This window comes from Pseudochaenichthys georgianus, chromosome 6 (genome assembly GCF_902827115.2).
Source record: "Pseudochaenichthys georgianus chromosome 6, fPseGeo1.2, whole genome shotgun sequence".
In the NCBI taxonomy this organism is placed as follows: Eukaryota; Metazoa; Chordata; class Actinopteri; order Perciformes; family Channichthyidae; genus Pseudochaenichthys; species Pseudochaenichthys georgianus.
The window spans coordinates 36,694,488-36,709,709 of record NC_047508.1 but is presented as its reverse complement, the minus strand read 5'-3'; the positions used below and the strand labels follow the sequence as shown (position 1 = coordinate 36,709,709).

The 15,222-nt window shown below is 38.9% G+C and overlaps 2 protein-coding genes across 2 annotated transcripts in view; one reads left to right on the top strand and one right to left on the bottom strand.

Moving 5' to 3' along the window:
* Nucleotides 1–3,470: 3,470 nt before the first annotated feature.
* On the top strand, nt 3,471–5,921 carry LOC117448511 (myoD family inhibitor domain-containing protein-like). Its single transcript, XM_071203413.1, has 3 exons — nt 3,471–3,474; nt 3,597–3,851; nt 5,644–5,921. Exons 1-3 carry the CDS (start codon nt 3,471–3,473, stop codon nt 5,919–5,921), a joined length of 537 nt encoding a protein of 178 aa, XP_071059514.1.
* Nucleotides 5,922–10,234: 4,313 nt separating this feature from the next.
* Nucleotides 10,235–15,222, bottom strand: part of ankrd26 (ankyrin repeat domain containing 26) — a 53,336-nt gene continuing 48,348 nt past the window's right edge. The window contains exons 42-44 of the mRNA XM_034085124.2: nt 14,143–14,386; nt 11,950–11,995; nt 10,235–11,370 (exon numbers count right to left, since the gene is read on the bottom strand). Coding sequence (XP_033941015.1) covers nt 11,240–11,370; nt 11,950–11,995; nt 14,143–14,386 — 421 coding nt within the window. The 3' untranslated portion in view covers nt 10,235–11,239. The remainder of the gene's footprint in view (nt 11,371–11,949; nt 11,996–14,142; nt 14,387–15,222) is intronic.

Here is a 15,222-nt window from a genome sequence, read left to right as displayed (position 1 = left end):
CAATGTAATTAATATCCAAACTTGTCACCGTGTCATTAAAGCTGTTTATGGTATCATTGTTTCATGTGAGATTAATGATGTTGAAAAAAACACATTTGAGTCAAAACTTTACATTAAGACCAAATTCAAATATTCTGCACGGTTTAGCTTTGTTACCCACAAGTACACTTTAACACCACACATTTTCTAACATGGCATGTTTACACCTGCGGGAGTGAAAAAGGGTATTTTAAATGGAAAATACATTTTAAAAGTATATATTTTTTGGATTGCAGAAGCAGGGTTATATTTTTCAGTCTGGCTAATTATAACTAGAAGTATGATAATGTCAAACTGAACTATGAGGATAATTCACAATATATATTTACATACAGTGAATATTCTGTCCAATCCAAATCCTTTACAACATTGCTGCAACAAACAACTTTGAATATTATTTCAAACAATTATTATTCAATTCGTGTTTATGTAGTAAGCGTGAAAACATGAAAGTTACCTATGATTTAGAAAAATCTATGAATTAAATTAATTAAAAGTGCCATACATTCCTGCTTCAAATAAAAATTATTAACATTATCACATAAACATTGTTTTGTTAAATTCATGGTTGTTTGTCTTTTGATGATTACTGAAATTATATATTAGGTTATCCTTACTTTTATCATTTGAAATGCTAATAATAATAACTAAATAAAAAAGCAAAGCATCACACCTTCTTCTCCTCCATGCAGGGAAGATGTTACGACAGAACAAAGGCCTCAGATTCTCAGCTCCTTGTTTTGACTAATGTCAGTAATTGTCTTTGCTGATAACGAGTTGTCTTTAAGTTTGCTGTTCTCTCAGGGCTTCCTTTGATTCGCTGTCAGCCTATTAGATGACATTTCCTTCATGACTGCCTCTCCACGCTGCGTTCGCTGACTGAAAGTTAGCATGGTGCGAGACAACTTCAACAGCTTCACTTATGTGTTGCTTTGATGTGCCGTAGACTCACGGTGAGGCGAGTCAACATCTCGTCAGCGCAGCTCTTCTGACAGCACTTAGTCAACAGCGCTCACAAAGGGCTGGTCTCTGTTCATCTCCTGCTCAGTGATGATGATGATGCTGTCGCCAGCTGTCCTGTCTTCATCAACTCCTCCTCTGTGTTTTTTATGTCACCACCTTTAATTTAGTTAGATATTAATGGTTGGATTTTCTTTACGAATGGCTCAGAATTAATGATTGATTGATACTGTGCTCTCACACGGCGTACTTAACAATAAATAATAGGGGTGTGGATACATGAGAATATATTTATATTTACTGCATCTTAATGGCATCAGTTATAACATAGTTATTTAGTTATATAATTATAGTGTGGAAACTCCAAATATTGAGGAAGGACATACAATAGCCTTAAATTATGTTTTCTTTATGCCAAACAATTATATTTAAAGGTCCCATGTCATGGCCATTTCTACTGATCATAATTCCATTGTTGAGGTCTACTAGAATAAATGTATATTATATATATATTTTCCAAACTCACATTGGTTTCTTATACAGCATCTCTGTAAAGTATGTGTATTCACTCTCTGTCCTATTGGAGCTCCTGCCCCCCCAGCCCGAACACACACACACCCGCAGCCTGGCTGGGAGTTTGTGTGTGTGCCCAGGCTGAGTTCCGCGGTGTCTCGCTGTCTCACCAGTGTCTCACCAGTGAGCCAGCTCACGGTGTTCCGCTAACGTCACTATACCCGAAATACGTCACTATACCCAAGAAGTAAACAATGGAAAAAGAGAAATGTCCAATGAGGCGTTCTGGGGCAGCACAGACAGGTCTTTTCTGTGTTAGAGTTGTATTAGCTACAGGGTGTACTTTGAGGGTTTGTGACCCTCCAGACCGTTTACATGTATAAAAAGCGACATAACACACAAGGGGACGGGTAATAGCATGACATGGGACCTTTAATACAACTCAAAGCATTACTTGTCCTATAGGGGATTTGTAAGTCAATAAGCATAATTCCATGATAAGCTAATTGTGTACATTATGATACGATACGATAATCTTAATGATAATTCAAATATGATAATCAAGTCTGTACATTTCCGTGCATTAATAGTCCTTATTCTGAAAATATGTATTGTACACACATACAGTATGTCCTTTGAAAGTAAAGAGAATCGCATGATGTAATAACTTGTTTGTTTTGAACATGATATGTTTAATCCAGAAATGCTTTTACATTTTCTTATGCCATGTGGGTTGGACCAAATGTTTGAATAAATAATAATTAATAATAAACCATTACTTTTAGCATGAATTATAATTTCACAGAGCAAATTAGTAATTGTCCTTGTTTCCATAGGTTTGTATTGTTTGTATTGAATGTGTATGTGTGTGTGTGTGTGTGTGTGTGTGGGTGTGTGTGTGTGTGAATTAGAGGGTGAGTGAGCCTGCATACATACAGTTTTCAGCTGACACACTTATGGGGTATGTGTCTCCGTTGTGTTAGGTGACTAAAAGCAGAACAGAGAAGGCGACCTGGAGTCACACCAGCAGACCTCAGAGCGGATCTCAGGGATCGGCTGAGAAAAGGGAGTGCAATTAAGTTCCTGAACAACAATACACACACAAACATACACACACAGATTGAGAGCAGCTCACAGTCTCCTGAGCGGTGACTCAGCCGGCATGTTGGGTGTTGTTGGAGGTTTCCTGACCTCCCGGACGGTGCTGACAGAAGCGGGACGATGCACAGGGAGAACGGTTATAAACAGGGAAACGGAGATTAGAGCAGGATGAGTATCAGACATGTTATCTGGGGACCAAGTACCTGAGGACGGGACGGAAGAGCAGAGCAGCCCAACTAAAGGTAAAGTACTAAAGTACTTCTGAAAAGCTATTAAACAAGCCTACTTTTACATGCACACTTTTAGTTATTTTTTTGCTTAAACTTAATACAAAATAGATGTTATATATACTGTTGTAGAGCTACTCTTTATCTGTAAAGTTTACCATTTTCATCCCAAAGATATTTAAGCTTTTCAGTGTCGCTGAAAAAACATCCCACGAGGCAGGGTATTAAAAACCAAGAAACACAATATAAAAATGAAAGAACCATCTTAGTTAATTATGTAAAGTTGAGAAGGCAGGGTTACTCAGAACATATTATATAAAGTAGTGATTTTAATAAATGACTACCGTCTTAATGTGGGACAATAAAAGCAAATTGTTCTGAAATGTGCAGCCTTTTTATGTTGGTGTGGTCATTGGAGTACCTTTTGAAAACTTAGCAGCTAACATGACTTTCTTCTGATGACTCTCAAGGTAGTGCGTCTTTAAAAGCAGTGGAGGAAACTCTTCCAGCACGGGACCCTGTGAGCAGAGGAAACACCACCCCCCCTGACCTCATCAGCAGTAAGTGGAAACTGTGAGACCGTAGAGCAAACAATACAGCGAGGAAAAACTGAGACTCCTGGAGAAAGTGATGGGTGCAAAACAAGGACGTTCTTTGAAAAACTGATAAAAACGTTCTACTACGAAAGACCAGATTGATCACAGGTGAAATTGGCTTTGTGATGAAGTTGACAGACCACCTCCCCTCTCTGTGCAGCCCAGCCGAGGCCCGCTGCAGCCCGAGGAGCCGAGGCCTCACAGGAGGGGGCGGGGCTTAAGAGGCCTCAGTGTGACCTCCAGAGGCCCACCTGCCCACGATGTGGCCTCACAGCCGCAGACCACCGGCTGCCCCGCTCCTCCACAGACCCCCGGCGTCCCCCACCCTCCCTGCTGCAGGGCCTGTCGGTGCACAGCGGGGGCAGCAGGAGGAGCGGGGGGGCAGGATCACATCCCCCCACTGCTACTCCTGCTGGTGAGTGCAACCATGGGCCTTATTTACTTACTGTTTTTAATCGGACTGGATGATCTAAAATTGATAATAGATAAATTGTCACATTTATCTTGATAACAATATTAACTAAAGACTTTGTGCACCTCAGTGCACACGATTTATGTTCTTTATCTGTTTGCAACTTATATCAATATTCCAATTACTTGTAGACTATTCTGCACTTTTTCTATTATATTCTATTTTATTTACTTTCACTATTATCTGTGTTATTGTGTTCCACTGTTGGAGGAGCCGGTGACCTAAGATTGTCATAACTACACTTTAGCTAATGCTGTACACATGGCAATACAAGCCTTGAATCTTATCTTTCTTTTTATACAATTACAGAACATATTTCACCTAATCATCATCTAGCCTTATGGGAGAATGTGTAACAATGAGAGGGTTTCAACAATTGTGTAAAGAATTGATTTGATTTGTGTCTTTATTCTCTTTTAATACTAAACCGTTTCTTCAAATTACTTATTTGTATTAAAGGTGGGGTCGGTAATTCACTTCAGAAACACTTTTTGTTATATTCCATGGAATGCTCTTAACATCCCGATAGCAATGAATACATGAAATGCTTTGACAATAAATTCATACAAATATTTAATCTGTGGAAGCCGTGGCGCTGTAAAAAGCACGACCAATCATCTGAGCCGGCCCGGCTAAAATAACTGGATGGCCTACCTGCCCGTCAGCCTTCCATCTCGTGCCGTCATTGGTCATGTGCACGTTCGTGTGTGTTGGAGGAGGGGCTCTGTAAGGAAGAGGCAGATTTTTCAAATTCTAGCGCACTCGAGCTGGTTTCCCCATTCTTACCGACCCTACCTTTAAGTACTTATTATCTTTATATTTTGGACCTACTATTGCTTCTTATTTTCATAGATTGATTATGTTAGCACCACCAGACACCAAAGCAAATTCCTTGTACGGGTAAACATACCAGGCAATAAACTTGATTCTGATTCTAAAGACAATCTTGGTGTAAAAAGTTTCCCTTTGAACACTTCCAAATGCACTTTCTTCCAGTTGTATCAAAGCGTGCGGTGGGCCACTCATTGTTTATCTTTGTGTTCATGTTATCTCTATGAAGTTATGCATTAAATCAATACAGTATATCCACACATTATATTCCTTTTTCATCTGAAAACACATATATAGATATTAGCATAAGTTATGTGCGGGGGTGGATAATTTGAGCGGCTAAGCAGGAAAACGCTGAACCCAACTCCCCAGGGAATACTGCCATCGGCTTTTCATTTACTTTCTTGAGTAAACAGGATAAAACAGCTCCATTTGCATGAGCTCACTCACTCTCAGGTCCTTGTGAGGATGGAAACCGAAGCTGAGTAACAATACAACAGTGAGGATCACGAGAGACGCACCGCAACACACCAGCGGGGTTAATATATGCAATTTCACCTGCACCTAATTAGGGCGGGAGAGCAATTATCTTGTGACAGCGTCTTCCTCGTTGTTGTTCATCACTGGCAGCCTCCTTGGCCTTTCTGATTTTCCCCGAGGACTGAACGAAGCTCTGTGATTAAGTAAACACAATCACACTTGATCACTGCAGCAGAGTAGTTTCTCTTTTAAGTCGTAGCTGGCACGACAAATAAACATGCAAGAGATTAATTTAGGGTTAATAGAGTCGTTAATCCCTGTTTCTGACGGGGTCTGACAGGCTTTTAGAACACACAGCAGCTCTCTCGTGACCTCAGATGTGATATCTGTAGGTAAATCAGTTCTCTGTGTCATTTTCTCTCAGCCACAGACTCCTGTTTACAGATGCTGTTGGCGTGTTTGTCATGCCAGTGCTCAGTGCTGATCCTGGGTCTGTTGGAAGCCTGCTCCTCCTGCCTGCACACCTTCTGCGCCTCCTGCTGCCATGCCTGCGCCCGCTGCTGCTCGGCCATCCAGGAGGTGCCGGTGGAGGAGCTGAACTGCCACGCCCACTGCCACTCGGTGATGTTCGAGTCCTGCTGCGAGCCCACCGAGTTGCTCGAGTTCTGTCTGGAGTGCTGCGGCATCTGCCATCGCAGCTAGGACGCCTGAGGACTTGCATATAAGACATTAAAGCCAATGTGGGATTTCTCACTGCAACGAGAATTCAATGGAGCCCTAAAAAAACACAATCACCAATTTATCTACTAATTGTTCTTACACCAAATGCTGCTAAAATGAAACTTTTAACAGTCACTTAGTCTTCAGTCTAAAGACATTAGATGTTACTTGGGTGATTCACTCTCTTCTTCAGTCAAGGGAATTGTAAGTACAAACATTCAAATATTTGTGTTATTATGTTTTTTTAATTTGCGTTCCGTACTGAGCTGGAGCTAGCGATTATTTAGCCTAGCATAACATTTCAGAGTAGGCCTAATAAAATAACAAATCCAACTCCCAACACCTTAAGCTCGGAAATTAGTGTATTGTGTTTATTTGAGCCCTACAACAACAGAACTGAATCATATTTACCAGACTGCCTGTTTCCAATGCTTCCAGTCTCTATGCTAAGCTAGGCTAATTACCTCAAACTCCATACTTAAAGGTGGGGTAGGTAATTTTGGAGGAACCAGCTCGAGTGCGCTAGAATTTGAAAGTACACAGCCGTAAAAAAACTGCCACTTCCTTACAGAGCCCCTCCTCCAACACACACGAACGCGCACATGACCAATTAGGGAACGAGATAAATTTGTGCACAGATGGAAGGCTGACAGGCAGGTAGGCCATCCAGTTACTTTAGCCGGGCCGGCTCAGATGATTGGTCGTGCTTTTTACAGTAGGCTGCTCCGGCTTCCACCTTTTTTAATGGATTTTTGTCAAATATATTCATTGCTATCGGGATGTTAAGACTCTGAGCATTCCATGGAATATAACAAAACGTATATCTCGAGCCGGTTTCTCAAACTTACCTACCCCGCCTTTAACATGAATAGTTTGAAATGTTGGGAAATATGTGAAATAAGTTTGCAGAGAGTAGGATAAGGAAGTGTGATAGCAATCTTACTTCACCATTAAATATGAAGCTACATCCGGGTACCAGGTAAACTGTCGACATATTTTTTTAAACTAACTTCCCCTTGACTCCGACCGGTGATAATGTGCTTATCGAACTCTCTGCAAGAGGGTGCAAACATATTGTATATTCAAAACATTTTCTTTATCATCTGTGCATCTGTGTATTCTCAGATCATTGTCAACACAATGACTATAGATATATCATTTATGTCCATGTTGTGTTTGTGGAAAATAGATTGAAGGACCATTTAAAATATTAAAATACATGTGTCAAGGTCATTTGTCCTGCGTTTAAAATCTCCTTGGTAAGCAATGGTGATTAACATTGAAGCCAGCGTTAGAGTCATGCATACTGGGGTGTTGTTGTCTCTGATCACATGGCTGCACCTCAGAATGGTCATGCTACAGTAGACTATATGCGACAAATACAAGACATAGTTAATTAATATGAACAGCCTCCCTATGACGTATTTGTCAAACGGATTAAACACAATAAAGCTTAAGGGCTTACTGTGGGTACAATATTCAGGTTATATTCTTCAGAAAAAAAGTGTTTTGTTTGTACATCAAGTTGCATTTAATGAATTTGACCCGGGAAGACCCTGAACGAGAGGGGTTGACCTCTTTGCTCAGTTTTGTTCGGGTTCTTATGTTATCAGATCGCAGGTTTGACTTCTCCCTGCGCAGCTCTTTGCAGCTGAGGAACAGGGCGACAGAAAACGTGTCAGCTCTCTCTTGAATCCCTTTTCATATTTGTCACATAAAGCACTTAGAACATAAAAGGATGCTTATTCTCTCCAGATGTTGGAAGATTGAAGCCGGCTCCTTTAAAGTCGCCGTGAGAGATGACAGCAGAGAGGCAGAGTAAACAGCCAAAAATAAAACAAAGCGGCGATAAAGACGACGCTGTCAATCTGTCCGGGCGAGCCAAGAGGCTCATTTAAATCATGTTAGAGCGAGTAAATCGAATTTAAGTATCTCTTTTGCCCACAACACATTTGGATTCTGCTGGTGACAAGAAACAGCGCTGACGTCCAATTTAGAGCATGGCGAGCACACAGCAACAAATAAACACTCAGGTTTGTTCCACTTGTCCCCCTCAATTTGTTTTACCCTTTCCCCGCCGCTGATGTCTACTTCCACAGATAACAAACAGCGGATAGTGTCAGAGTCAATTCAGAACCTATATGTTAAAGATGGATGTATGTATTTGCACTAAAATGTTGATTTGAAAACAAAACGATGAAGTGACAGGACATCACTTTCCATTTTATTTCGGTAAAACAAAAACAACAAGAAGCTGAGAAAATGTTGGTTTGTTATTGATTCAGCAAAATAACCAAACTGTTTTGTTGATAGATAAATCAATTCAGTACATTTTAATTAAAAAAAAGTATTGCACAGTTCACCTTCCTATTGTCAACATGTGTTGCTTTTTTCTGTATGGGACAATACATACATTTATCTTCAGTACATCTTTACATTTAAGATAATAATTTGTAAATGTAAAACCAATTAGCAGACAAATGAATAATACAAATCCTTAGTTTCAACCTTATGTACTTTTTAAAAATAATTTAAAAATAAAAACCTATTGATATTGATGTATACATTATGGAATTAGGTTACGAGTTTTGTAAAACATTTTAAAAGAAAATAATGTATTATTAATAATTCATATTAATGACGAGACAGCTAGAATCTGAACTTCCCCATTTATAGTTTTGTTGGTAAATTGGTATGTTTTAAAAGTGTTTGGCATGTTATATTATATTTTTCACAATTACAATAAACATTTAATTGCTCTGTGTTTTTGACGATTCAAGTATTTTTTGGGCCAACAAAAAGTATTTGAAACCCTAACTACAATAGTCCCCTAATATAGCCCATCACGCTGGCTTTCAAGTTTAAATGACCAGTTAGGTGAATAAATAAATAAAGATAACATTTTGGTTTCTGGTCGACATTTCTGTCAACTGCATCTGTTTGGATACGGCTTTAAACATGTCTGACTGTTCTTATATTGTAATTTAGTGTCATGCTCTCATTGGGCGTCAGTCAGAGTATGTGAGATGGTACCATGGCAGTGATATTTATAAATAAAGTGGCCTGTTTAGTTGACAAACCGACAACTTGTTTTTTCTCATCAGTTGTCGGACTGGCAGTCTGAGATAAGAGGACTGGGCATCACTGATGATTATGACCCACCCAGTGAGGAGCCGTTTGTTTCAAACCTGAGCTGCTTTTCAAAAACAACCCTTTCAACACTTTTCTTTCTTCAGCATCTGTCTATTTGTATTCTCTCCTGCCTCCAAAGCTTCATGACAACAGTTGTAACCTCCTCAATCAAAACACGGTTTACGTGTAGTGTATGAAGTGGCGTCTATTGAAAGAAAATAAGGGGAAATAATAACACCTAATAGTCAGTCTGTCAGATGTGCCCATCTTCTGTAAAGGAAACAAAAATAAATGTAACCAGATTTGAATATCTAACATTTGAGTCTGACGCAGAGAGGACGGATCAAAGGGAAGAGAGACACACCAGAGGGGGGCAATCATAAACACATTGTCTCATTTTAATAAGTGAGGGGAATGCTTTCTAAACCAGCGCATATCATCGATGTGTTTTGGAGTGCGAGAGGAAGGGGGGGGTAAAGTGAAGTACATCAAAACATAGCTAATGAGGGCTGGGTTAAAAATGGCTGTGCATGAAATATTGATGGCAGGATACCTGGAATCTAAAGAATGTTCTGCACACAATAACAGGGTCACTGCTAAACATATACTTTTCTTCCACAGCTCAAAACGATTTAATAAGCAAATATTTTACTGTTATTTCATCAAACTCACCTGTTCAGTCAGATCCTCGGTAATCTATAGATTTTCACTCGTGTAAAAAGCTTTTGTTTCAGTTCATTTAAGACGTGTTGTAAATTATTGACTGTATTTTTATTTTAGTAATGTGATATTTGTATAATAAGTAACATCTTTAATAATCAAACATGCATGTATTAACATTTATTATAGTGAAGATAGTCCAGTATTAGTAGTTGTTATGCTTAATGGCAGGGAAGGATCACTTTGGAAATATATAGTGCAGATGTTTTAGATATCACTTTTTCTATCCAATGTCATGATTCAATTAAAGTTTGTTTTAATTCATCTTTAAAGTGTATTTAAAGGTCCCACGTCATGGCCATTTCTACTGATCATAATTCCATTGTTGAGGTCTACTAAAATAAATGTATGTTGTTCAATGTTCCAAACTCACATTGGTTTCTCATACAGCATCTCTGTATAGTATGTGTATTCACTCTCTGTCCTAAATGGCTTGTTGGGGCTCCTGCCGGAAATAACCGGAAAAGCATGACATGGGACCTTTAAAACAATGTGCCTCAGAAAGCCGATGTCCCATGATTGATTTGATACGTTTAATGTTTAGTTTCCTTCTTTTTCTTTGTTTGTTGAATATCATATCTCGACATGTATTTTATGTATGTTCTTTCGTGGTTAACGGCCCCTCCAGGATCAACAGCTCACTCAAGTTCAGGGTTTTGTCATTTTAGTATTTAATTACATCTTTAGAGTCTTCTGTTATTTACAGGCGTCATAAATGTATATGTATTTTGTTACAGTATTTATGAATGATTAAAAAAAAAACAACAAACAAAAACAAAAAAAGCGTGTTTCACTTTTTAGTGGTCCAAAAAGCAAGACAACACAAATCTGAAATTAGAGTTACACAAATGTAGTCACCCTGTTTCAGCCAGAGAGCATTCCAGCTCGTCTTATTCAAGTATATCATGTTCATACAAAAATATTAATGAATAAATAATTATTAACACAATACTACAATGAGTCTAATAAAGTAAGACCAAGACAGATATTGCACCATTTGATGGCACGTACCAAATGTAATATCTTGGCAAGATTATTAATGATGCAAACATCAAATACTTAACATTTAGCAACCAATATTCACAAATAAAAATCAAAACCGTATATATATATATATATATATATATATTAGGGTGCTAATATAAACCAAAGAGTAACAGATTAAACAGAAGGAACAAATACTTTTGAGGTTCTCTCCTAGTGTACCCATCAATGATGTATATATATATATTCATATGACTCATGCCCTTTGCTCCTGAGTGGTTAAGTGCAATGTGCATTATGTTAGCTTCTTCCATATAAGAAAGGAGAGTGAATACGTACAAAGTGGGATTATGGTGTTTTATGAAAGGGCGGTTGCTTTGGCCTTCTGTTGATACAGTCAGAATTTGACGTTTTTTTTGGCTAAAATGTCCGCGAGCAGCAGTGATGATGATGATGATGTGTGTTCAGATCATGTTGTTCTTCTTCAGTACCTCTAAGTACTGCTGCGTGGCCCTGCTGACGGGGTCCAGCTCCACCCGCGAGGCCGAGCCCACCGGGGACATCCGGGCTGAAGCTACGTCCAGCTCTGCTGAGGCTGAGAGAGAGAGAGAGAGAGAGAGAGAGAGTCCGAATTCATTGATTTTGCAACGGGAGGATTTACATTATGATAACAGCAGAAGTATAGTGGAGATAAAGTCAAGAGAATAGACTTACGTATTTAAAAACTTTTTTAAGTGAGCAAATGTTATTAATAATAAAAAAACACAATAAGTAAAAAACAATAGCAGATAAATACACCATAGTAAAAATAACTAGCAGTATTATTTTGTGTGACCATATAAGTTTCCAGAGGAAGCTGGGACTGTTTACAAATTGTAAATACATTGAATTTTGTTTTAATAACCCGAGTGAGCAGCAGCTACAAGTCAAATACTGCTAGCATCAAATTAATTAAATCAGAATCCGAAATACATAAAAAATCCCAGGGAGAAATGTGCTTTGGTGACAGTTGTTGCATTATAGAAGGAATACAAATACATGTTATAATATAAGAAGTGAGAATGTAAACTAAAGAAGATAATTAAAGCGAAATATAAAATATCCCCAATAATCTTATGAAAGACTTTATTACGAGCTGAGATGTGGGCCATGTTTCCAGCTTCAGTGAACTCACCGTTGTTTAATTCCTTTGATATGTTTCTATCCAACTCGCTCTGCATCTGGAAACAAAAGAAGCAAAGTTCAGTTAGATTAAGATGTTGAGAGATAAAACAGAAACAAATGTTTTCACACGTTTAAAATAAAAAGACAAAGAAGCAAGGATGATATTTTACAACAAAACACAATACCATAGGAAATGGCAACACATGAATGTGGATGCTTTGAGAGCAGGGTTAGGCAATAAACAGATTATATGTTAATATTAAATTAAATATTGTCTACATTTCTGGATATCATAATATAACAGTGTTGTATTTTCCTGCTTTTAAAAGTTGCAATCCAGTGAAGTGATTGAATTTCTTTAATTTACCAGACTGTTCTAACTGCTCTATTATTTGCCTTAGCCCACTTAGCCATTATATCAAGCCCCCAGGAAGTGCGTCGGATTCTGAGGAAAATATTCGTTGTGGCCAAGCGGCGGTACTACAACTCCGTATCAGTCGCTGGGCCCGGAAAGACTTTTCCCCATTGACTAACATTGGGAAAGAGACGTCTGTAAATCATTGGATAATTTTTTTTAAACTAAATAAACTACCCAGTATGAACGTTTGTATAGCCCTTATTAAAAACATTCGGTCCTCAAATTGTAAAATGTGCTAATAACGTTATTCTGAGAGTTATTTTCCTCGGGATTATGAACGCGGATCTAACCCACGGGACCGCGCCGCCCGGCACGTTCATGTGACGTGTTCAGTACTACATGAGATTCACCCTTACCCATGGATGCATAATAAAAACGGATTATATGAAAACTTTCGTGACGTTTCGCTCTCTCAAAAATAGGGCCATTTGTTCTTCATGCGCCAATGAGCAACTCTCATGGAAATGAACGAGGCCCCGCCTCCCACGCTGTATCCAGTTCTTATTATACATCCATGCCTTATATGCACACAACTGATGAATATTGATAAAACATTTAACTGTGTATATATTAAAAGCACCAATTCTAATACAAATTATTTGGTAAAAAAAAAATACGATATCTGTATCTTCTCCATATTACCCAGCCCTATTGGATGGTGAAGACAAAACACTGCAAAACAAATCATGACTAGTTTGTAAAACACAGCAGGAAATGCCAAGCATGCACGCTCTGCTTTAGGGTAAGTGGAGTTTCTGCCCTTAAGAAGGCAATTCCTGAAAGATGAAGAAGGGAAAAGCTCTGCAATAATAAGGACCATGTGATTTAAAACACATATATGGGGAGAGCTCCTAAATATGAACATTTTCTGTAATTTAACTGGTTCCATCCACTCAATATACTTTTATATTCCTAACCCTAACAATATTTGTATGCTATGTAAAACTTGAACATGATGGGAAGCATGGGAACAGAAATGTAGGCCCACAGCAGGTTAGAGGGAACACCCGTAGGGATGCACTGATTTATTGGCCGAACATTAGTGCCCACCATTTTGACTGCTATCGGCCCGATTGAAAAATGTGCTGATTGGCCGCTGACCTATCAGGTTAGTGCCTCCGATGATATTTAGTTAGTAGCAGCCAGACTTGGATTTGGTTACTCTGGCATGACTTGAAACAGTAAAGGATGCCAGCATGTGTCAAGAGTTTCTGAATCTGTGCATCCCTTCACAGCAGCCAATAGGACACTGAGCTAAACACATCTACACACCTGGTTATGGGTCTGGCTGAAGAGAGGAGAGATGAGAGACAGACTTTTGAGCTAGAAGCTAGAAGAGTGAGAAATAGAAGACAGGTTAGACGTAAAGTCCCACTACCATAAAGGATAGAGATAGAGTGAAGAAAAAAAAGTGCAGGAGCGAGGAAAGAAAAGAACAAGGGGGAAGAAATGTAGAAAATTCAGAGGGAAGACAGGTGTTATCAGACTTTAGAAAGCCATTTGATAGTTGAGCTTTTTAGTATGCTTTTCCTCAATCAGAAATATCTAATGTGTGGGCCTGAAAACCCACAGCATAATATGTTTCTGTAGTTAATATGACAATGTAACAACACACTAACCAGTGTATTAAACCAACATCTTTGCAAAAAATGGCACCAATTTCACAAAGAAAACTGAAAACCAACGACGCTATGGAAATGAAAATGGCTGAAAGTAAATGAACTTGTATCCATTAGAGAGATGCAACCGTCATCACCATGTGAGTGGATTAATAACCATACAGACCTTTGCTAGGTAGTCCTCGACTCTGCTGTTGTGCCCGTCCGTTACAGGGTTAAGGAGTGAGAGTCCGAGGCCAAGACTCCTGTTCAGGGGCCCCAGTGTGGCTCCGTAGTGTAATGGTGAACCCAGAGAGCTCACGTCCAGCGTGGGCCCCCCAAGGCTTCCGTTAGCGATGCTGCTGGTGATCAGAGAGCGGCTGCGCTCGTTCAGCAGCTTGGAATTGGCTTCTGAGAGCCGACTGTTGGCCCTGTGGGGGAAAAGTCATTGATGAAATACACGTTTGCTACTGTTGGCACTATTTACGTTTGATTGCACATAGCATATCATATTCTATTTAATATTGAATAATCCATTCTTGCACAATAATATCCTGCATTATATTTGTTACTGGAAATTTGTATTTCCACATGTATATTTTGCACATGTATATATATTTTGTATCTTTTAACTTTTTAATGCTATTTTATTTCTATTTCTGAAATGTGTTGGACTGTTTATTTCTGTGTCTTAGTTTCTCTTATGTACATTGCCTTGTGTTTTTTATGCTGCTGCAACGCAAACATTTCCCAAATTGGGACACAAAGTACCTATCTATCTATCTATCTATCCATCCATCCATCCATCCATCCATCCATCCATCTATCCATCTATCCATCTATCTATCCATCCATCTATCCATCCATCCATCTATCCATTTATATATCCATCCATCTATCCATCCATCCATCCATCTATCCATCTATCCATTTATATATCCATCCATCTATCTATCCATCCATCCATCTATCTATCCATCCATCCATCTATCCATCCATCCATCTATCCATCCATTCATCCATCTATCCATCTATCCATCCATCTATCCATCCATCTATCCATCCATCCATCCATCCATCTATCTATCTATCTATCCATCCATCTATCCATCCATCCATCCATTTATATATCCATCCATCTATCTATCCATCCATCCATCTATCTATCCATCCATCCATCCATCTATCTATCCATCCATTCATCCATCTATCCATCTATCTATCCATCCATCCATCTATCTATCCATCCATCCATCCATCTATCCAT

Excerpts from the sequence above, each read along its gene's own strand:
- LOC117448511 (XM_071203413.1), top strand. Across the intron at positions 3,852-5,643 it reads CCCCACTGCTACTCCTGCTG|CCACAGACTCCTGTTTACAG; the intron begins GTGAGTGCAACC and ends ATTTTCTCTCAG.